We start from the raw sequence: 23731 nt of genomic DNA, 5'->3' as shown, positions 1-23731 counted from the left end.
ATAGATAGTCTTTTGAGCGCAAAATCTGACAACGTGTTAAGTACTTCTTTCTCAGACCACCTAGAACAATAATTCCTTCTGCCTTAAAACCTACTTGGATTTTCCCACTCCTACTTAGGCGCTCAAGTGATTTGAACAAGTCCTTCAGTATATTGGAAAAGACTTTTTGTTAAACTGCATATAGATAGTCTTTTGAGCGCAAAATCTGACAACGTGTTAAGTACTTCTTTCTCAGACCACCTAGAACAATAATTCCTTCTGCCTTAGAACCTACTTGGATTTTCCCACTCCTACTTAGGCGCTCAAGTGATTTGAACAAGTCCTTCAGTATATTGGAAAAGACTTTTTGTTAAACTGCATATAGACAGTCTTTTGAGCGCAAAATCTGACAACGTGTTAAGTACTTCTTTCTCAGACCACCTAGAACAATAATTCCTTCTGCCTTAGAACCTACTTGGATTTTCCCACTCCTACTTAGGCGCTCAAGTGATTTGAACAAGTCCTTCAGTATATTGGAAAACACTTTTTGTTAAACTGCATATAGACAGTCCTTTGAGCGCAAAATCTGACAACATGTTAAGTACTTCTTTCTCAGATCACCTAGAACGATAGTTCCTTCTGCTTTAGAACCTATTTGCATTTTCCCACTCCTACGTAGGTGCTCAATTGATTTGAACAAGTCCTTCACTATATTGGAAAATAGTTTTTGTTAAACTGCATATAGATAGTCTTTTGAGCGCAAAATCTGACAACGTGTTAAGTACTTCTTTCTCAGACCACCTAGAACAATAATTCCTTCTGCCTTAGAACCTACTTGGATTTTCCCACTCCTACTTAGGCGCTCAAATGATTTGAACAAGTCCTTCAGTATATTGGAAAAGACTTTTTGTTAAACTGCATATAGACAGTCTTTTGAGCGCAAAATCTGACAACATGTTAAGTACTTCTTTCTCAGATCACCTAGAACGATAATTCCTTCTGCTTTAGAACCTAATTGAGTTTTCCCACTCCTACTTAGGCGCTCAATTGATTTGAACAAGTCCTTCAATATATTGGAAAACACTTTTTGTTAAACTGCATATAGATAGCCTTTTGAGCGCAAAATCTGACAACGTGTTAAGTACTTCTTTCCCAGACCACCTAGAAAGATAATTCCTTCTGCTTTAGAACCTACTTGGATTTTCCCACTCCTACTTAGGCGCTCAAGTGATTTGAACAAGTCCTTCAGTATATTGGAAAACACTTTTTGTTAAACTGCATATAGATAGCCTTTTGAGCGCAAAATCTGACAACGTGTTAAGTACTTCTTTCTCAGACCACCTAGAACAATAATTCCTTCTGCCTTAGAACCTACTTGGATTTTCCCACTCCTACTTAGGCGCTCAAATGATTTGAACAAGTCCTTCAGTATATTGGAAAAGACTTTTTGTTAAACTGAATATAGACAGTCTTTTGAGCGCAAAATCTGACAACATGTTAAGTACTTCTTTCTCAGATCACCTAGAACGATAATTCTTTCTGCTTTAGAACCTAATTGAGTTTTCCCACTCCTACTTAGGCGCTCAATTGATTTGAACAAGTCCTTCAATATATTGGAAAACACTTTTTGTTAAACTGCATATAGATAGCCTTTTGAGCGCAAAATCTGACAACGTGTTAAGTACTTCTTTCCCAGACCACCTAGAAAGATAATTCCTTCTGCTTTAGAACCTACTTGGATTTTCCCACTCCTACTTAGGCGCTCAAGTGATTTGAACAGGTCCTTCAGTATATTGGAAAACACTTTTTGTTAAACTGCATATAGATCGCCTTTTGAGCGCAAAATCTGACAACGTGTTAAGTACTTCTTTCTCAGATCACCTAGAACGATAGTTCCTTCTGCTTTAGAACCTATTTGCATTTTCCCACTCCTACGTAGGTGCTCAATTGATTTGAACAAGTCCTTCCCTATATTGGAAAACACTTTTTGTTAAACTGCATATAGATAGTCTTTTTTGAGTGCAAAATCTGACAACGTGTTAAGTACTTCTTTCTCAGACCACCTAGAACGATAATTCCTTCTGCTTTAGAACTTACTTGGATTTTCCCACTCCTACATAGGCGCTCAAGTGATTTGAACAAGTCCTTCAGTATATTGGAAAACACTTTTTGTTAAACTGCATATAGATAGCCTTTTGAGCGCAAAATCTGACAACGTGTTAAGTACTTCTTTCCCAGACCACCTAGAACGATAGTTCCTTCTGCTTTAGAACCTATTTGCATTTTCCCACTCCTACGTAGGTGCTCAATTGATTTGAACAAGTCCTTCCCTATATTGGAAAACACTTTTTGTTAAACTGCATATAGATAGTCTTTTTTGAGTGCAAAATCTGACAACGTGTTAAGTACTTCTTTCCCAGACCACCTAGAAAGATAATTCCTTCTGCTTTAGAACCTACTTGGATTTTCCCACTCCTACATAGGCGATCAAGTGATTTGAACAAGTCCTTCAGTATATTGGAAAAGACTTTTTGTTAAACTGCATATAGACAGTCCTTTGAGCGCAAAATCTGACAACATGTTAAGTACTTCTTTCTCAGATCACCTAGAACAATATTTCCTTTTTCTTTAGAACCTATTTGCATTTTCCCACTCCTACGTAGGTGCTCAATTGATTTGAACAAGTCCTTCCCTATATTGGAAAACACTTTTTGTTAAACTGCATATAGATAGTCTTTTTTGAGTGCAAAATCTGACAACGTGTTAAGTACTTCTTTCCCAGACCACCTAGAAAGATAATTCCTTCTGCTTTAGAACCTACTTGGATTTTCCCACTCCTACATAGGCGCTCAAGTGATTTGAACAAGTCCTTCAGTATATTGGAAAACACTTTTTGTTAAACTGCATATAGACAGTCCTTTGAGCGCAAAATCTGACAACGTGTTAAGTACTTCTTTCTCAGACCACCTAGAACAATAATTCCTTCTGCCTTAGAACCTACTTGGATTTTCCCACTCCTACGTAGGTGCTCAATTGATTTGAACAAGTCCTTCCTTATATTGGAAAACACTTTGTTAAACTGCATATAGATAGTCTTTTTTGAGTGCAAAATCTGACAACGTGTTAAGTACTTCATTCTCAGACCACCTAGAACGATAATTTCTTCTGCTTTAGAACTTACTTGGATTTTCCCACTCCTACATAGGCGCTCAAGTGATTTGAACAAGTCCTTCAGTATATTGGAAAACACTTTTTGTTAAACTGCATATAGACAGTCCTTTGAGCGCAAAATCTGACAACATGTTAAGTACTTCTTTCTCAGATCACCTAGAACAATATTTCCTTTTTCTTTAGAACCTATTTGCATTTTCCCACTCCTACGTAGGTGCTCAATTGATTTGAACAAGTCCTTCACTATATTGGAAAATAGTTTTTGTTAAACTGCATATAGATAGTCTTTTGAGCGCAAAATCTGACAACGTGTTAAGTACTTCTTTCTCAGACCACCTAGAACAATAATTCCTTCTGCCTTAGAACCTACTTTAATTTTCCCACTCCTACTTAGGCGCTCAAGTGATTTGAACAAGTCCTTCAGTATATTGGAAAAGACTTTTTGTTAAAATGCATATAGACAGTCTTTTGAGCGCAAAATCTGACAACATGTTAAGTACTTCTTTCTCAGATCACCTAGAACAATAATTCCTTCTGCTTTAGAACCTAATTGAGTTTTCCCACTCCTACGTAGGCGCTCAATTGATTTGAACAAGTCCTTCAATATATTGGAAAACACTTTTTGTTAAACTGCATATAGATAGCCTTTTGAGCGCAAAATCTGACAACGTGTTAAGTACTTCTTTCTCAGACCACCCAGAACGATAATTCCTTCTGCTTTAGAACCTACTTGGATTTTCCCACTCCTACTTAGGCGCTCAAGTGATTTGAACAAGTCCTTCAGTATATTGGAAAACACTTTTTGTTAAACTGCATATAGACAGTCCTTTGAGCGCAAAATCTGACAACATGTTAAGTACTTCTTTCTCAGATCACCTAGAACGATAGTTCCTTCTGCTTTAGAACCTATTTGCAATTTCCACTCCTACGTAGGTGCTCAATTGATTTGAACAAGTCCTTCCCTATATTGGAAAACACTTTTTGTTAAACTGCATATAGATAGTCTTTTTTGAGTGCAAAATCTGACAACGTGTTAAGTACTTCTTTCTCAGACCACCTAGAACACTAATTCCTTCTGCTTTAGAACTTACTTGGATTTTCGCACTCCTACGTAGGCGCTCAATTGATTTGAACAAGTCCTTCACTATATTGGAAAATACTTTTTGTTAAACTGCATATAGATAGTCTTTTGAGCGCAAAATCTGACAACGTGTTAAGTATTTCTTTCTCAGACCACCTAGAACAATAATTCCTTCTGCCTTAGAACCTACTTGGATTTTCCCACTCCTACTTAGGCGCTCAGGTGATTTGCACAAGTCCTTCAGTATATTGGAAAAGACTTTTTGTTAAACTGCATATAGACAGTCTTTTGAGCGCAAAATCTGACAACATGTTAAGTACTTCTTTCTCAGATCACCTGGAACGAAATTTCCTTCTGCTTTAGAACCTAATTGAGTTTTCCCACTCCTACGTAGGCGCTCAATTGATTTGAACAAGTCCTTCAATATATTGGAAAACACTTTTTGTTAAACTGCATAAAGATAGCCTTTTGAGTGCAAAATCTGACAACGTGTTAAGTACTTCTTTCTCGGACCACCCAGAACGATAATTCCTTCTGCTTTAGAACCTATTTGCATTTTTCCACTCCTACGTAGGTGCTCAATTGATTTGAACAAGTCCTTCCCTTTATTGGAAAACATTTTTGTTAAACTGCATATAGATAGTCTTTTTTGAGTGCAAAATCTGACAACGTGTTAAGTACTTCTTTCTCAGACCACCTAGAACGATAATTCCTTCTGCTTTAGAACCTACTTGGATTTTCCCACTCCTACTTAGGCGCTCAATTGATTTGAACAGGTCCTTCACTATATTGGAAAACACTTTTTGTTAAACTGCATATAGATAGTCTTTTGAGCGCAAAATCTGACAACGTGTTAAGTACTTCTTTCTCAGACCACCTAGAACGATAATTCCTTCAGTTTTCGAAACTACTTGGATTTTCCCACTCCTACGTAGGACCTCAATTGATTATTGAATTGAATAAGTCCTTCACTATAATGAAGAGTTGCTGTGATTTAATTGACTTACTGATCTAAAAAATGTGCCACATTCGGCACTACAATATAGTGCGAGAACAAAAGTGATACAGCAGTAAAGTAAATTGTTCAAGACTTAAAAGGTCAAAACAACAAGCAAAATTTAGCAAGTGAAAGTTTAAAGTAGCAACAACAGAATGGTTTGTGATCACAATCGATCTACACGTTAATTAAACTTTGTACGCATCCCATACTCTTGCAACCAATTTTGTTTCAAGGAATTCCCACAGCAGCTCGTAATTCTGCAGATGGACGCCATCGCTTAAGAAATTGAACTGGAATCCATTTAAGCGTATGTGTCTCTTTTTGAATCTCTTCAGCAAGCGTTTGTTGCTGAGGTCCGTTCCGACGGCATTCCATGTTCTTGGGATTAAGTCACATGTTAGTACTTTATTGTTACGTTGCCGAGCCCAGTCTGCCAACATCCTTATGTCATAAACTAGATCACACAGTCGAGACGCTCCCGGTTGCCCATTTCGTCCCGTGATATCGTTTCCTCCGAGGAAGACAATCAGGAAGTCAAGATCTGACATTTCGCTGAGGTATCGTTCGAAATTAGCAACCCTTTCTCCACCTCTCCCAATGATTCGCACTCCGCTGTTCATGAATGAACTCATTCTCATAAGGTGAGAATCACCTATAAATCCCACTTCGTATTTTGGGACCAGTTCGTTCATTTTCCAACTATAATAGAGGCAACTTAGTATTCTCTACAGCAACATGAAGTAGTACAAATTATGCTAATCCTATCCTACTAATTTGGGGCCCACTCCGGTCGCCGACCGGACTATTTGGGCGCTGCCTCGACCCGTGCAGCTGGGGTGACACTTACTGCTGAAAGGGAACATCAGAATTTTTTATCAAATAGACTTGCCCATGTACTGACGGGATCAACGAAACGCCGGAGAAAACGCATCGCAACGTCGTGAAAGCCGCACGCACGCACGCCGTACATCCCCAAATGCATGGGGTGCACCAAAAAAAGAAAGCGGGGGGGGAGCTGACTAACCAGCGTCTCAACGGGACAGGGGGGGTGCACCCCATGGGGCGAAACGCCCTCACCTTAGAATAATAGTATACATATAAGTAATAAGGGGAGAGAACATCAACCCCTCAACCAATATGGCTGAAAATTGGAGTAGAGTTTCCCCACATTACATGGGGACTACAGTGCTTATACTGGTACTCCAAAACAAGAATTTTCCCAAGGATATTAGGTGATTTTGGGAATATATTCACGGGGGTTGGGGTGGTCAGGTGCAGAGTGAAAATTGACCCCCTATATCTCGGAAAACCCTATACAAAATATATATGGGGAGACTCCCCACTAACTGGGGATTCTAAAACACTAAGATTTGTAACATAGTTCAAAGCTTCAAGGTGTGTCAATGGTGTCAACGGATGGTGTCAACCGCTTCTGGGGCTAACACCGAGGGCAAGTTTACTGGCCAATTTCTCTAAAACGGCGGAACAAAAATAAACCCCCTTAGTACAGTTTGTAGCACTGCTTGAGATACGCATCATATTAAAAAATGAGCCCAATCGGTACATTCTTCGAGGAGTTATAGCAAAAATAAGGTGCCGTACCAAATGGCCTTGGAGGAGAGATACACCACCTTCAGAGCTAAAATTGAACATCTAAACATCACAAAACGCTATATAAAGTATACATATTCTGAATCTACGTTAAATGAGCAATTCAAAACACTAATTTTGTCACCCGAAGTAACAAAATTCAAAGGCTCAAAACGGGTACCAAGTACAGGTACCCTGCTTCACCGGGTCAAAATTGGGGCACCTGTCCTGGCCAATTTCTCGAAAACGGCTGAACGAAACGGAACGAGACCTATATCAAAACAAAGCTTAGCTCAAGCTGGGTCTAACAAAAAAAAATCATCAAAATCGATTCACTCTACAACGAGTTATTCCAAAGTTAAGGTACCGTACCAAATCACCAAAAAGCCGGGGTACTCTGGCTGCAGAGCCAAAATTAGCCATCTAAACCTGCAAAACGCTATATAAAGTACACATATTCGGAATCTACGTCACACGGGCTAATCAGAACACTAATTTTGTAACCTGAAGTAACAAAATTCAAAGCTTCAAATCTGGTGGCGGATGGTGTCATCCGCTTCTGGGGCTAAAACGGAGGGCAAGTTTACTGGCCAATTTCTCTAAAACGGCGGAACAAAAACAAACCCCCTTAGTACAGTTTGTAGCACTGCTTGAGATACGCATCATATTAAAAAATGAGCACAATCGGTCCACTCTAGAAGAAGTTATAGCAAAGTAGGTACCCTACCAAATGACCAAAAAAGCGAGGTGACCTGACTTCAGAGCCAAATTTGACAATCTCAATTCCGTAAAATGCTATGGAAAATATATATGGGCATACTCCCCACTAACTGAAGATTCTAAAACACTAACATTTTTTGGGTAACTCTCGTGTTTTGTTGGACCGAAATTTGGCTCACTCAAGATAGCCCGAAAATTCGACTTTTTTCAACTTTAAACATTAATAACTTTTTGATTAGGCCGATTTGGGAAGCCAACCAAAAACTGCAGGCAAGAGGGGTTCAGTGCTAACAAAATGCGACCACTCCCGTTTAATTTGGTCCAGTACTTTAGAAGATATTAACAAAATACTGTTCTGTACCCCATTTTTTTGGCTAAAATCGAAGCCCTTGATTTCCAGAACCGACGTAAAACAACGTGAAACAGCGTTCCCGGCGTATTTTTGGGTGTAATTCTGGTCCACTTCGATGTTCTGGGTCACGGCAAACCTTCATGGTGAGGTGGGAAAAAATTTCCCACCTCACCATGAAGGTTATGATGTTTTGTGTGTTTTGACATAAAACAACATCCAAAGAAATTTGATGAAATCGTGAAAAAAGAAAAATTGTTGAATTAACCCCATTATTTGATTTCATTAGCTTCAACAACCTAAATGGTGTCTAGAAAACACAAAACCCACGCCCAAAATGTTGTTCAATTGCGGAAAACACCACTCAGCCATAAAATTTGAGAAAAGATTTGTTTTTCCGCATTCATTATTGAAGAACAGTTCTAAAGAACATTTCGAATGACTGTGACTAGCCATTCCTGAGAAGCACGTCTTAACAGCAACAGATTATGCCAATATTCACTCATTTTGGTCAAAAATTGAATGAGAAATTTGAAAAACAAAAAAAAAACAAAACATTAAATTCCTTTCTCTCAATGTGATAGTTTCACAAGTTCTTTCCTCCAACTTTTTGATTAGGCCGATTTGGGAAACCAACCAAAAACTGCAAGCAAGAAGGGTTCAGTGCTAACAAAATGCGACCACTCCCCTTTCATTTGGTCCAGTACTTTAGAAGATATTAACAAAATACTGTTCTGTACCCCATTTTTTGGGGATAAAATCGAAGCCCATGATTTCCAGAACCGACGTAAAACAACGTGAAACAGCGTTCCCGGCGTATTTGTGGGTGTAATTCTGGTTCACTTCGACGCTCTGGGCCACTGCAAACCTTCATGGTGAGGTGGGAAAAAATGTCCCACCTCACCATGAAGTTTATGATGTTTTGTGTGTTTTGACGTAAAATAACAGCCAAAGAAATTTGATGAAGTCGTGAAAAAGAAAAATTGTAGAATTAAAACCTTTATTTGATTTCATTAGCTTCAACAACTCAAATGGTGTCTAGAAAACACAAAACACACGCCCAAAATGTTGTTCAATTGCGGAAAGCACCACTCAGCCATAAAATTTGAGAAAAGATTTGTTTTTCCGCATTCATTATTGAATAACAGTTCTAAAGAACATTTCGAGTGACTGTGACTAGCCATTCCTGAGAAGCACGTCTTAACAGCAACAGATTATGCTAATATTCACTCGTTTTGGTCAAAAATTGAATGAGAAGTTTGAAAAAAACAAAACATTAAATTCCTTTCTCAATGTGATAGTTTCACAAATTCTTTCCTCCAACTTTTTGATTAGGGCGACTTGAGAAACCAATGAACACTGCCAGCCAGTAGGGATTAGGGCCACAAAAAACGCGAGCATTCCCGTGCAATTTAGTACGGCAGTTTTGGAGAAATCATTGATGACATGAAGCGTACCCCGATTTTTGGGCTATGGTGAGAGCCCAATTTCTCGCAAAATCGCGCAAAACGACTAAAAATGGCGCCACGTAGATAATTCTGAACGTAATTCAGGTCCACTCCGTAAATACTGAACACCCAAAACCTCTATTGCGAGTTGGGTAAAAATTCCCACCTTGCCCTAAAGGCCAGGGTGTTTTGTGTGAGACAATTTTCTCACAAAGTTGAAAACAGCTAGACCCGACTCCTTAAACGTAAATCTGGAGGCATTTACGGTCAACTAATTTATAAGTTTTTGAACGCCAAAATCCATTATCGTTTTGTTGGAAAAATTCCCAGCTTGCCATGAAGGCTTTTTGGGTATTTTTATTAAAAAAACAACAGGAGCAAGAAATTCCTGTAAAATCTACAATTGAAAAACTGAAAAAAAGGGAATTGCATCCAATTTTAGTTTTAAATAGCGTCATGCGCACACTGGGAGACCAAATAGCACGATATATTTGTAACATTAACATGCAAAATAGTTTAACTTTTAAGGTAATGCATTAAATCGGCGGGATTTACATTTTTTTTGATATTTTAGAAAAAAATATCATTCAATGAGCCCAATAAATAGAAGAACTCATTTGCTCAAGCTTGTGTAGCTATTTCAAAAGAGAAGAGAACCCTGAATTTTTCCTTTGGGTTCTCGTTAGTTGCATGGGAATAAGTAGAACTCCCAAAATAAATCCAATTTTTTTTTTCCAGTGGACAGCCCTTTCGCAAATTCATGTAAAACAGTTTTATAGAAGAAACTTTATTCCACCAACTGCGAAGCTTGCTTCCACTAAACTCCACACCTATCGAGGAGTAGCTCGCATAGCGACTCGCCTGTTTTGTTGTATCAGAAAATTGATGTCCACGAATATGACAAAATTCAGTACTCTTTTCAAGTTTGAACATCTTTAAGTTTTTGCCCCGTTAGATTTTGGGAAACAACTACCTAGAGCAGTCAAGAAAAATTCAATATCAACAAATTAGGACTATGTTTGTTCTGTCTGGTAGATTAGTTTAAGAGAAATCAACAAACATACGAACTGTACTCCTATTTTTGGGATATCAAAAGAAACAATTTTCTCACAAAGTTGAAAACAGCTAGACCCGACTCCTTAAACGTAAATCTGGAGGCATTTACGGTCAACTAATTTACTTAGCTTTTGAACACCAAAACCCATTATCGCTATGTTGAAAAAAATCCCAGCTTGCCATGAAGGCTTTTTGGGTTTTTTATTAAAAAAACAACAGGAGCAAGAAATTCCTGTAAAGCCTACAATTGAAAAACAGAAAAAAAAAGCGAATTGCACCCAATTTTAGGTTTAAATAGCGTCATGCGCACTCTGGGAGACCAAATAGCACGATATATTTGTAACATTAACATGCAAAATAGTTTAACTTTTAAGGTAATGCATTAAATCGGCGGGATTTACATTTTTTTTTGATATTTTAGAAAAAAATATCATTCAATGAGCCCAATAAATAGAAGAACTCATTTGCTCAAGCTTGTGCAGCTGTTTCAATAGGGAAGAGAACCCTGAATTTGCCCTTTGGGTTCTCGTTAGTTGCATGGGAATAAGTAGAACTCCCAAAATAAATCCAATTTTTTTTTCGAGTGGACAGCCAACTTTCGCAAATTCATGTAAAACAGTTTTACAGAAGAAACTTTATTCCACTAACTGCGAAACTTCCTTCCACTAAACTCCACACCTTTCTAGGAGTAGCTCGCATAGCGACTCGCCTGTTTTGTTGTACCAGAAAATTGATATCCACGAATATGACAAAATTCAGTACTCTTTTCAAGTTTGAACATCTTTAACTTTTTGCCTCGACAGATTTTGGGAAACAACTACCTAGAGCAGTCAAGACTAATTCAATATCAACAACTTAGGACTATGTTTGTTCTGTCTGGTAGACTGGTTTAAGAGAAATCAACAAACATACGAACTGTACTCCTATTTTTGGGATATTAAGAGAAACAATTTTCTCACAGAGTTGAATACAGCTACACCCGACTCCTTAAACGTAAACCTGGAAACATTTACGGTCAACTTTTTTATTTAGCTTTTGAACACCAAAACCCACTATTGTTATGTTGGAAAAAATCCCAGCTCGCCATGAATGTTTGTTGGGTTTTTTTATTAAAAAACAACAGGAGCAACTCAAAAACTCATCGTTTGGTTGACTCTCGTGTGTTTTTTACTAAAAGAGCGCTGTACTTGTTACAACTGGAGTCGTTAATTCATTTAAAAATAAATTTTTTTCTTTTATGAAACTTGTATGATTACCGGGAAATCATATAAATCATATATGACCTTGTATGATTACCGGGAAAAATGCAACTCAAAAACTCATCATTTTGTTGACTCTCGTGTGTTTTTTTACTAAAAGAGCGTTGTACTTGTTACGACTGGAGTCGTTAACTCATTTAAAAATAAATTTTTTTCTTTTATGAAACTGGTATGATTACCGGGAAATCATACAAATCATATATGACCTTGTATGATTACCGGGAAAAATGCAACTCAAAAACTCATCATTTTGTTGACTCTCGAGTGTTTTTTTACTAAAAGAGCGTTGTACTTGTTACGACTGGAGTCGTTAACTCATATACAATTAAAGTTTTTTTCTTTTATGAAACTTGTATGATTACCGGGAAATCATACAAATCATATATGACCTTGTATGATTACCGGGAAAAATGAATATCAAAAACTCATCGCTGGGTTAGTCTGGTGTATTTCTTACCGAATGAGCGCTATAGCTGTTACGATTAGAGTGGTTTAACACTATTTTTGTTTTTTGTATGAAACTTGTATGATTACCGGGAAATCATACAAATCATATATGACCTTGTATGATTACCGGGAATCATATATGACCTTGTATGAAATCAAGGAAAGTTGTATGATGGGCAACCCGGGTAGCTACTGACCAAGCCAACCACTCGCCGGTCGTTTGAGAGCAATTCGCCCGACGTTAGTCGGTTATGTTTCTCTTCTTTGACTCTGCTCATGAACCACTTAGGTCAGATCTCAGGCACTTTTTCTTACATACAGTTTAACCGGACTTTTTTCCGTTTGTGCCTCCTAGTTTAGTGGTTGCAAATATGTCAGCACGTGATTTATTTTTACAATGATTTACTGGATCTTTTCCGTTTGTGCCCCCCCCCCCCCCCCCCCCCCCCCCCAGTACGTTATGCATCCCACAGTTACACAGCACGTGTCATTACACAGCAAATTGGGATCTATTCTGTTTTGCCCCCCAACCTTAGTGTTCTTATATTTTCTACGCCCACATGTTGTTTTCTTACATAGTAACGTGGTATACAACATATAAATTTTAAGTGGGGGGGCGTAAAAACACTTGAGGGACAAAACAGAATAAATCCGTAAATCGTTATTTTAAAATATGGCTCGGGCGTCTGGAGGTTGCAAATAATACGCACCCAATAAGCTTGGGGGACACAAACAGGAAATATCAGATTTATTTTGTTATGGCACGAGCTCTCTAGCTAGGGGTCTAGGGGGTGCATAACGTGCAAAAAGTAAAGGGCACCGTAAGACAAGAGGGTGCATCGTAAAAAACAACTGTGCAGACTTCTTGCATTATCAAACTGATTATGAGTGCTTACGACCTTTTTATGAACAACAATACTGTTTATTCTGTAATAGAACTCTCGGACCTTTTCCGTTTGTGCCCCCCCCCCCCCCCCCATTACGTTATGCTCCCTCCAGTTAAACAGCACGTGCTATTACAAGTTAAATCATTTTGTATAAGTATGGCACGTGCGTCTGAGGGGTGCAAACAATTTGCGCCCACTAAGCTGGGGGGGGGGGGGGGGGCACAAACGGAAAAGATCCTAACTTCGATTCTTAACTTAATTTTTTTCTTAACTTTATTTGATTCATAACTTTATTTGCTAGGTTAACTCCCCATTTCCTGCAATTCAAAAGTTTTGGATTCTATTGGTGCTTCGTCAATTCTTTTTGTAAAATGAGTTTGAAATGAGTTTTTCATTATTGGGCGTTCTATACGGGTTAAACAGATATTTGAGTACTAAAGGATATTAAAGTTGCTAAGCTAATTATAATTGCCTTTATAATCTAAGCAGGCTTAAATTGTTGAGATGGCGTGAATAAGCTGATGAAGGTAAATTTCGACGTTCTAGAGCCGAATAAATTTGTCGTTTTTTGGTTATTTTTACTTGGATCTTTTCCGTTTGTGCCCCCCCCCCCCCCAGTACGTTATGCTCCCCCCAGTGACAGAGCACGTGTCACTACATAGTAAATCATTATGTAAAAATATTGCACGTGCGTCTGGGGGTTGCAAATAATATGCACCCACTAAGCTGGGGGGGGGGGCACAAACGGAAAAGATCCTTTTACTTTTGTTCATATTTATGATCGCTTTTGCCTCTTCATACCCCCCTGTCCAATCTTTTTTTTCTGCAGGACAAATTTTTGTTTTTAGATTTGTCAATAATTCTTTAATTGGGAGACATAAGCATTAATGAATTGAAAAATTAGCAATTGTATAAAACCTTTATACGTTACTTAAAAAATAATTAGATTTTGGGTGTCAGTTTTGTGTTTTCGAATTCGAGTGCTTCATACAACGTCCAAGTAGTGCATAGCTGAGTTTACGTAAATTTAGGCTTGAATTTGACTTTTAATACATTAAAATTGAGAATTTTTTTTGCAAATTTTAATTCTTAAGACTGCTTGTTGTTTTTGCGTGCCTCTGCTTCTCTTACCTGCAAGCCCGATTTAGCAATTTTGGATAAGAGTTTTGTTTTTCAAAACTACTGGTATCTTTAATTTAACTTCTTTTATTTCGCTTAATTTGTGAATTTAAATTTTTTCGTTGATCTGTATTTTTCTGTTGAATTTCTAGTCAGCTCTGAATTTTGTAAACAAATTTTTCTCTGGATTTTATTTTAAGATCTTGTCTGCTATGGTCCAAAATGGGCCCCAGGGGTTCCGAAATGGTTTTGGTCAGATCAGACGTTTGGAACATCAGACTTGGTGGTGTTGATGCACTAACACTAAGTATTTAGTTGCGCTAGAGCAAACTAAGATTATGAGACCCTTCAAATTACTTCTCAAACAGTTCAACAAGAGTAAAAGGCAGTGATTGGCCAAATTGTGGTTATTTATTATCAACAATTTTTACTTGTTCTCAAAAATTCACCCTAAAAATGCAACGGCGTTTTACTATCCTTCTTATTGATATTTGTTAAAAAAATTCTTAATGACCTCTAGGGAGGCTAAAAATTTGATCAAAACTCACAATTGCAGTTATGTAAATTTCATCCTCATTAATTGGCTCTAAAAGGAAAGTTATTGATAATTTCAACCACGGTTCAATTTATTAGGAGTTCAAAAAGACTTGAAAGGATTTTCATATCTAAGAAAAATTGAAATGAGTGCTTAAAATGATGAAAAGATGTTACTGACCAGATTGGGATTGAACTGACAAGCTCATTCACTATTTTGTAAATGCAACTTTTTTAAAAAAAATTGTTGTTGCGTATAATTGGAAGAGGAAAAAAGTGCTTCCTTATTCCGCCATCTACATAAAATCAATATACACTTTCTTGAAATAGGAAAGTATCAGTCTGATTATCAACCCACGCCCGCACGCGTACACACCAACACGCACACGCACACACACACACACAAACACACACACACACACACACACACACAAGCACACACATATGCGCGCGTACTCACAAGTACATACACACATTCCCTCACACTCTCGTTCACCCAATCACTCATTCACACAATAACACAATCACTCACACAGAGACTGGCACATATCCACTCAATCTTACTTGCTCACTTGAAAACTCACTCACTCAATCTCTCATTCACTCACCAACTCAAACATTCACCCACACTATAGCACTCACACAATCACACATTCACTCACTCTATCACACAAACACTCACACGCCCACACTGTCTCACTTTCTCTCTCTCTCTCTCTCTCTCACACACACACACACACACACACACACACTCATTCCCTCAATCACACACTCACTCTTTCACTCACCGAATCAATTCCTCACACGCTCACTCACTCACTCACACACTCTCACACATTCACTCACTCACCCACTGACTCAATCACTCACACCTTCACTTATAAACTCACTCGCTCACTCACTCACTCACTCATTCAGTCACTCACCCAAACACTTTCACACATACAGTCACCCAACCACTCACTTACTTACAAACTCGCACTCACTCACTCACTCTCTCTCTCACACACACACACACACACACACACACACACTCTTGCACACACATACATACACTCAAACATTCACACACACAAAGACCACACACACACACACACACACACACACACACACACACACACACACACACACACACACACACACACACACACACACACACACACACACACACACACACACACACACACACACAAAGACACACACACACACACTCGCTCACTCACTCACTCACTCACTCACTCACTCACACACACATACATCGATTCGTCTTTTACAACCCAATAACTACCTAAAAGTGGCAATGTTGAATTTGAGGGGAAAACTCTATTTATTACAACCCCAGGCAACTTTTTGGTGTATCAGTTTGCCTTCTAACGTTTATTTGAATCCCAACATAGGTATAAAACCCACAAGCGGAGATGTTCGTTCCCATATAGAAATCGAATGGCAATCTTGCAAAATTCTGGCCGATCGTGCCACAAGCTGACAAATCTTTCTGCCAGAACCTTTCAGCATCGATCAGAAAATAATGTAAAAAAGTTAAACGAAATCTGCCAATCAAATTACAGCTCAACCTGAACGAATTCTGTTGCCTTCGCGGATTTTCTGGCAGATCTTGCAAGATAATCATTTTATGCAAGAACCTGCCAGAATCCTGCAAGGTAACCAACCTTTCTCGCCTGGGGTTGTTTCAGTAGCTGCTGTTGTGGGGGATGAGACAATATTTCATCTGGCTAGCCTAGACCGTCCTCTGGTGCCTGGAGAGTGGGTTGTGGCCTTCACCAGGGGTTGCCACTTGCTGTCCTTGGCTGATTGTCTCATCTGTCTCACTATCTGGGTATTCCTGACATGTAGTAATCCCACGCATAAACAACAGATGCGAATTGATAGTGGGCTTCTTGTTGTAAACCTCATCGGACGTTAGTATCATTCTCTGGATCCATTGTATGCCCCCCTCCCCCCCCCCCCCCCAAACTGAGTTTTCAAATCAAAAGCACAAACAATTTGATTGATGAGGTTTTTTGTTGTCAGGTTATCGTTCAAAAAATTAAATCAATTCTAACCCCCCCCCCCGCCCCCATTTTTAAATGACCCCATCTTACTATTTACGAGTTGTTGTGTAGCACGTTCACTTTGATGTGTAACAAATATAGCACTAACTATGGGCGTAAAAGTTATATACCCATTAAGTTTGGGGTGGGAGAGGCAAATTGGTCCCAATCTCGTTACCTAAAAAATAAGCAGTCTTTTCGAAAGCCAATTGGGTCGAGAACATTTGAGCAAAGGATAAATCGTGTTAGGGACTTTTCCGTTGAATCATCCCCCCCGCTTCCCCTTATTTGTACACCTAAGAACACGTGTTATGCTTTCATAAAATGATTTGTGTAATAGGAGGGGGGGGGGGTGGGGGGGGGGGATAACGAAACAAAATTCCGTATTTACGATCACTTTTCAGAGTCACTATCTTTCATGGCGTCTGTGACGTGGACATTCGGTCATAACTTTCTGTACCCAATCGTTCACCCCTCTGCTGCGTCCAACGAGTCCGCTATCGTACCCTCTGCCGACGCAGCCACCTGGATACTCTGGCTGGCCACCCTCCAGTTCACCGGCAGTTTGGGTTTTGCAGTCGCTCTCGTCTTCTACAATTGGGGTGTGGAAACCGGGCGAATTGACACAGGGGACAATGAAGCTGTACTTGTTGCCAACCAGGGTGATGATGACAAAGTTGTTCATCTGTGAACAACTGAAAATTTCTGCCAAATCAACTATCAACAAAAATTGTCTGCAGAATAAAGGAGAAAATAACAATTGACCAATCAGAAAGTACCAGAAAAATCAAAACTAAAATAACTCAGACGCTAATTCAGCACAATTAATGAGTGTTTTCCCATTATAGAACGGTCTTTTCCCGTTATAAACCCTCCCATGAAAATCTTGTACACCGTCAAAGTTAATTGGTGTAATTGTTTTTCTATAGGATCTAGCGACAATAGGTTGGAGGGGGGGGGGGGGGGGGGTTCTATAATGGGAACGGGCCAAAAATAATCGTGAAAACAGGAAACGTGCAACTGTAAACCATTTCGAATTACTTATTATTGACACTCTCGAACATAAATGGTCACAAAACGATGTAAGAACAAAAGAGATGTTGAACGCTAATATAGAATAATTTGAACGTATTAAAGCTGTGAAGTGAGTTGAATACATTTCTCATTCAGAAAAATTGATGAATATTTCAAATGTAAAAATATATTTAACGTCAAAATGAAATTCTAGCGAAAGTGGAAAAATTGATCTTTCCATAAACTTATGACCTTCAATTGAAAGTTGATTCACTCAAAGATTTACAGATCACCTGAGCTAAGCAAACAAAGTGTCTAGGAACAGGATCTGATTTAGAGCAAACATCTGATTCGGCAACTTGACCTCAGAAAACTTCTAACATAACTAGATGTAAATGTGACTTCATTGACCTCATACAGGCTAACTTTACCTCATAAACAATAATTGATTATAGCCAATTTTATACGAATGTATTCGGCACACAAAAAGGGCAGTTAAAAATATTTAAGTTGAAAAACAAACAACATAACTTGTCTGAAATGTTACTAAAAACATGGGTTAATTTGTTCTGGTCATCTAATTTGTTAGCGCTAATACCATAACATTAAAGTTTCTTTAAACGCATTTATATGGCATAGTGTAATGAAAATATTGAAAGATATAAGAGTTTAAGAGTATATAGGCTTTCACAGGAGAGGCGTATGCTGTCAGCGAGTCGGCGATCCAAAAACTAGCGTTCATAAAAACAACCAAAAATGCTGTCTGGAAAAAATTGACATTATTAATAGCTCCTATTCGATGTCGGTTTTTGTAGCTCGTACTCGAAGAATTGGTTCACATGCTGAAACATCCTTTTAGACAGAATAACAATGAACTCAAAAATTGGTTTCCAAATAGTGGATATTGTTTTGCCGCAGAACTATTGAACAGCTGATATCAAGTAGCGCAACTATCGACCGTGAGCAAAGCCAGAATAAACAAATGTTCTAGATTGATATGTTTTAGAAAAACTGTTCAGTTAACTGTCTCTTTTTATTATTTTCTCATGAACACCACTTTTGGTGAGCTCCTTAACATGGCTATCTATGCCCTGCAAATGGTAAATAATGAAACCTCCATAATAAACAAAAAAGCATACTAAAAGCTAGAGACGTTTATGTTTTTATCTGATTCAAGAAACTAGATTGGGTAAAAATTCATTCGGAATCATTCTTCCGAAATAACGTTGTCAATATAAGTTAAATTTTGCAACTAGGAATTGAGAGCGGTGATCAAAAACTATATAAAAAGACTCATTATAATGGTTTATTAAATTTCCATAGACCATCAACAATAACTCCCAGTTTTTATCAATCATCCAATATAAGAACAAAGAGAGGACCAAACTTTGATAGACAACAATGAAGTGTCAAAGTCATTATCATTATGAGTTGCTCGCAGACCAACTCGGACAACAGCATCCATGAACCAACAAGACATTTTCCTTGCATCTAGTTTTCGAGTTTTCTCAGCCTCGAGCTGTCCTTTTTATATTTTAATTTTTAATGTAAAAAAGGACATACATTTTTCCAAAAGAGAGAATAATTTATCCCAGAGAAAACAATTTATTTTATTTCACGAGGATGAAAAGTAAAAAATAAATAAAACGAAATAGATAAATTCAATTCTAGGGTACTTTTGCGATAAGCAGAAAGAAATATTTGTTAGATAATTGACTAATTTTAGCAAACAGCGAAAATTGAGATCCTGAAATAGACATTTAAACCGTTTACAAACCAATTTTCAATCTGTCAAGTCAATCGAGGGAAAATGACATTTTTAAAGTTTGTTTGGCTTCTAAATAAATTCAATGAGATTCCAACAGTATAACTTATATACAAAAAATAGCGGACATATAAAAGAACTATCCACTCACTTGTAAATCTAAATTGAGGAGGCAGATTCACTGAGAAGTCAACCAAGCCACAAAAACACAAGCCAAAAGATTTGCAGTTATGTCAGCTTTGCCGTTGGAATTTGTAATTGCATTTAATAACAAATTCGTCCAATTAATGAGAACTTTTTTTAGAAACCGAGACAGTAATGTTGAACGCCAGGGCATAAACTTTCCCAAAGCATTTTGAAACGCTCTTGAAATCCATTCGTTGTCAAAAGAACACCTTCGGAAATTAGAACACCTTCTAAGCTTCATAAAATAACAATTGTTCTGTGATACAGGAATACTGTACATATTTCACTGAATTCAACTGTCCTCTGAGTCCTACTAAAATTAGTATTAAAAGCATTAACCCCGCAACTGCACTCTTTGATCACAAACCTTTTGCCGCTTTCTGGTTTTACTATTTCTTCATTTGTTCACGCCTGATTAATCATCAGACAATCACTCTTCTTTTCTGCCTCTACGTGATAAGTCGCGAAATTCAATCTTGCTTAACATTGCTGTTCAGTAAATAACAAACGTCATCAGTACATCAAACTAAATTTCACTCCTGTTGTCGCCCCGCGTTTCCGTTATACAGAATTTTACTACATTCGCAATGCGAAAACCTATTTCAATTTCAATAGTCACCACATGGCGCAGCCAGTAGTGCGGAATTAAGAAAATCACTCGTTGGCATAGAAAATTTTTGGGAAAAAGCGACTGTGGAACCCCAATTGAGATTGGCAATCTTGGCCAAAGAAGGATTAGAAGTTCTGTTTCAAACACCACATACAACAGTTACCCGGCCACCGGAACTCATTTATGAAGAGGAAATAGAACAAACAAAAGCACAAACCGAAAGTGAATGCAAACTTCGTTAAGCCCAATTAAAATAGTATAGAGGAACAAATTTGAAAAACCAGCAGGAATCTTATGTGGACACAACCCGTGGAAACTTGCGGATTAAAAAAGAGCATCGCTTTCATTTCTCAGTTTGGGAGTGGAAAGGAGCCGCGTGCTTAATAGCAAAAATCTTAGAAGAAATGTAGACGTGATGACAACCAAATGTCTACGGGATGCCGTGGGTGCTGCTTTTATTTGACAGAGAAACACCGCTACCAGTTATTAATGAGAAAACTACAAAAAGTTGATTCTGTAGAAAATTTAATCGGAAATCTAAAAGAGCATGCGGATGATTGTGATCTTGGTGACAAAGACTTGTTAGTTAGAGAGTATTTATTGCTAATATGTTGGATGAGGAAAGTCAACGAACAACTACTTTGAGAGACAATAGAACCACAGAATGCATTGAAAATGGCAATGAAATATGAAATGGGATTAGAACGGCAAATCGAAATGTGTTCTTTTACTACTCATTCTCAAAACAGATCCAATACAATTCTTGTGACTCTCACTTGCACAGCAGACACACGTATTTTTAATAACATTTCGCTCGATATTCGTAAACTGAATCAAATTTGCCCAAATTTGTGGTCAAGGTTCATCATGGAAAATTTGTTCGGCCCAAGGAAAAAACTGTCTCCATCGTGGAATAAGGAACCAATTTGCAAAATTGTGTAGACGACCAAGAACTCAAAACTCCAATTCCAAAAAAGGACTAAATAAACGAAATAACAATGTTGCACCGGTAGAAACAACACCGCTTGAAGACAACAAAATTAACGAACTTCATGAAAACTGCTATTGATTTTGATTCAAATTAATACTCTTCTGATGACAATTATGTAGCCACAATTTCCTGTGAATCAAAAAACATTGAGCGAAAAATCAGCAAGTATCAAACAAAACTATCGAAGCGATAATAAAGGAGGAATCAGGCAGCGTCTATACAATCATAAATGAAAGCTTAGCTCGCCGTGTAGTTGCAACGGATGAATTCTTTTTTGGTTGAGTGGGGCACAGATACGAGAGTTACAAACGTATTCAAATACACCAATACCAATAGTGAGCAAAATACAGTTTTTTATTGACAATTAACAGTCGCGCAGCGAATACAGTTGATATTTTTGTTGTTAAGATTGGACAAAAACCTCTACTAGAGAGATATGTGTTTTCTCAAAAAGTGTTTTCCATTCAGCAAACGAACCTAAACACAAACAATCTTTAACAACATGAAAGACAAAACAAACAACAGGTTCATAAAGATTTTTTTGGTTTAGTAACTTGTATCGATAAGTCAAAGAAATTTATATTTCGATAAAAATTGCACAAATATTTTACTCATACTCATCAGAAAGTACGAAAAATGCCAATTAATCTACAATCCAAACTAAACACCGAAATTCATAAATTTATTTCAAACGGACATATTGTAAAACTGGATAATTGTTCGGATCAGAAATTTTTGTTCAGCTATTGTCATAACTGTCAAAGGTGATCAATTAAAAAAGAAGGCCCTTGACTCAAAAACTTCACATACAGCATACTTTTCAACTTCGGATTTGCAAAACGCATACAGTCAACTAGATTTACATCCATATACGACACGCCATTGCAACTTCAATATTATTAGCGCTGATTCGACTGGCAGATACAGATTTGAAACTGGTTTTTGCTGCTTACCAATATGCCTGATGAATTCTAAAAAGCGATGCATTATCCGTTAGTGGCATTACGCATTGTTTTCTCGTTGATATTTGATTGTTAGCTGTGGACCTTTTGAAAATCATATGAATCTTGTATACGATTGTTTACGAGATTTTTATGCCAATAATCTTGGGAGCAACATATAAAAAAACCTTTTTGGTAAGACAGAAACAGAATGGCTTGGATAACGTTTCACACAATCTGATGATTCGCCCCTCAAAAAAAACAGCAGCATTTTCTTCTCATTTAGTCTACCAACTAATCTGATGAATTTACTTTTAGTGCTAAATTTACTTTAATTTACGTCTATTTACTTACATAGATAAATTTATATCAAATCTTGCCTCTCTTGTCAATTATTAAGAAGTTTACTTAAAAAAGTAACAAATATATTCGAACATCTCATTATGACATCCACTTTGAACAAATTAAACATTAAATAGTAGAATCAACAACAAAACGCACATTATAATCCTAATTTGGAAACACGTGTGAAATGTGATGCTTCACGAGCCGGTTTGTGAGCCCCATTAGAGCAGCGGACGGTAAATGGCTGGAAAACAATTGCATTCGCGAAGCGCTCCTTAGCTCAAATGAAAAACCTTATAGTATAAGAAAATTGAATTTACCTGGACTTGTTTGCTCAGTAGAACGTTTCAAATACTTTCGAAAAACTTTCAAACAATTTTGGAAAATCCTTCATCAATCTAACGTGTCAATCTGCTATTATAGGATCTATTTGAACCTTATTTTTTCATGATAGCTAAAACTACTCTGATCAGTGGTAACACACGGACCAGAGAGCACTTTTAACCATCATGAAGAAATTCGTTCAAAATAAATCCTATAATAGCAGATCGACAGGTTGGATCGATAGACTATTGCACATTGACTTTCACAAAACTTTTTTTCCGGGCGCCAAAATTGGGCTTGTTGATTATATTATGCGCCAACCGAATCAAAAAGCAGCCGTGACAAATAACTAGTAAAACAGTGAATTTGTGGTAACAACCATTTCTCACATTCGCGAGGCAATTGCAAGCTTATGTTCATCTGAAACTCGTATCCCACAATCTTGTACCAGTAAACATATAAAAATAGAAACCATATATTGTAATTTAAAAACCAATGCTCTAACGCAATTAGATACCGCAAATACCTCCCCCGTTCACAACAATTCCAATTAAAAATCGCTTTCTGCCTTCAATCAAGCTGCAAAACAGATACTTGAATCTAGTCTTGTATTTGCTCCGCAAATCCACAATTCAAATTTGACTGATGGAAATGCAGTGTCCCCTCAATCATCACCATGCCTCACATTTCAATTGACCCCATTATCATCAACAAGGAATGTCACTAGTTCATGGGACGAGGACAATGATACATCAGACCGCGAACTATCTCGTGAAAAGATATTCGAATCTAGTCTCAACCAATTGTTTACAAACACCTTCCTAATAATCACGACGTCTAAAGACGCAGTTTCAAAAGAAATCC

General features: G+C 37.7%; 1 protein-coding gene across 4 annotated transcripts in view; it reads left to right on the top strand.

Moving 5' to 3' along the window:
- Window positions 1-17562, top strand: part of LOC142343896 (uncharacterized) — a 57480-nt gene extending 39918 nt beyond the window's left edge. For all 4 annotated transcript variants that reach the window (XM_075395274.1, XM_075395278.1, XM_075395275.1 and 1 more), the window contains 2 exons: window positions 16335-16559; window positions 17096-17562. In XM_075395274.1, coding sequence (XP_075251389.1) covers window positions 16335-16559; window positions 17096-17382 — 512 coding nt within the window. In that variant the 3' untranslated portion in view covers window positions 17383-17562. The remainder of the gene's footprint in view (window positions 1-16334; window positions 16560-17095) is intronic.
- The last annotated feature ends 6169 nt before the right edge of the window (window positions 17563-23731 follow it).

This window comes from Convolutriloba macropyga, chromosome 8 (assembly GCF_964194025.1).
Source record: "Convolutriloba macropyga chromosome 8, txConMacr16.3, whole genome shotgun sequence".
NCBI lineage: Eukaryota > Metazoa > Xenacoelomorpha > Acoela > Convolutidae > Convolutriloba > Convolutriloba macropyga.
Note: the sequence above shows the minus strand (reverse complement) of the source record. Positions and strands in the feature narration are given on the sequence as shown.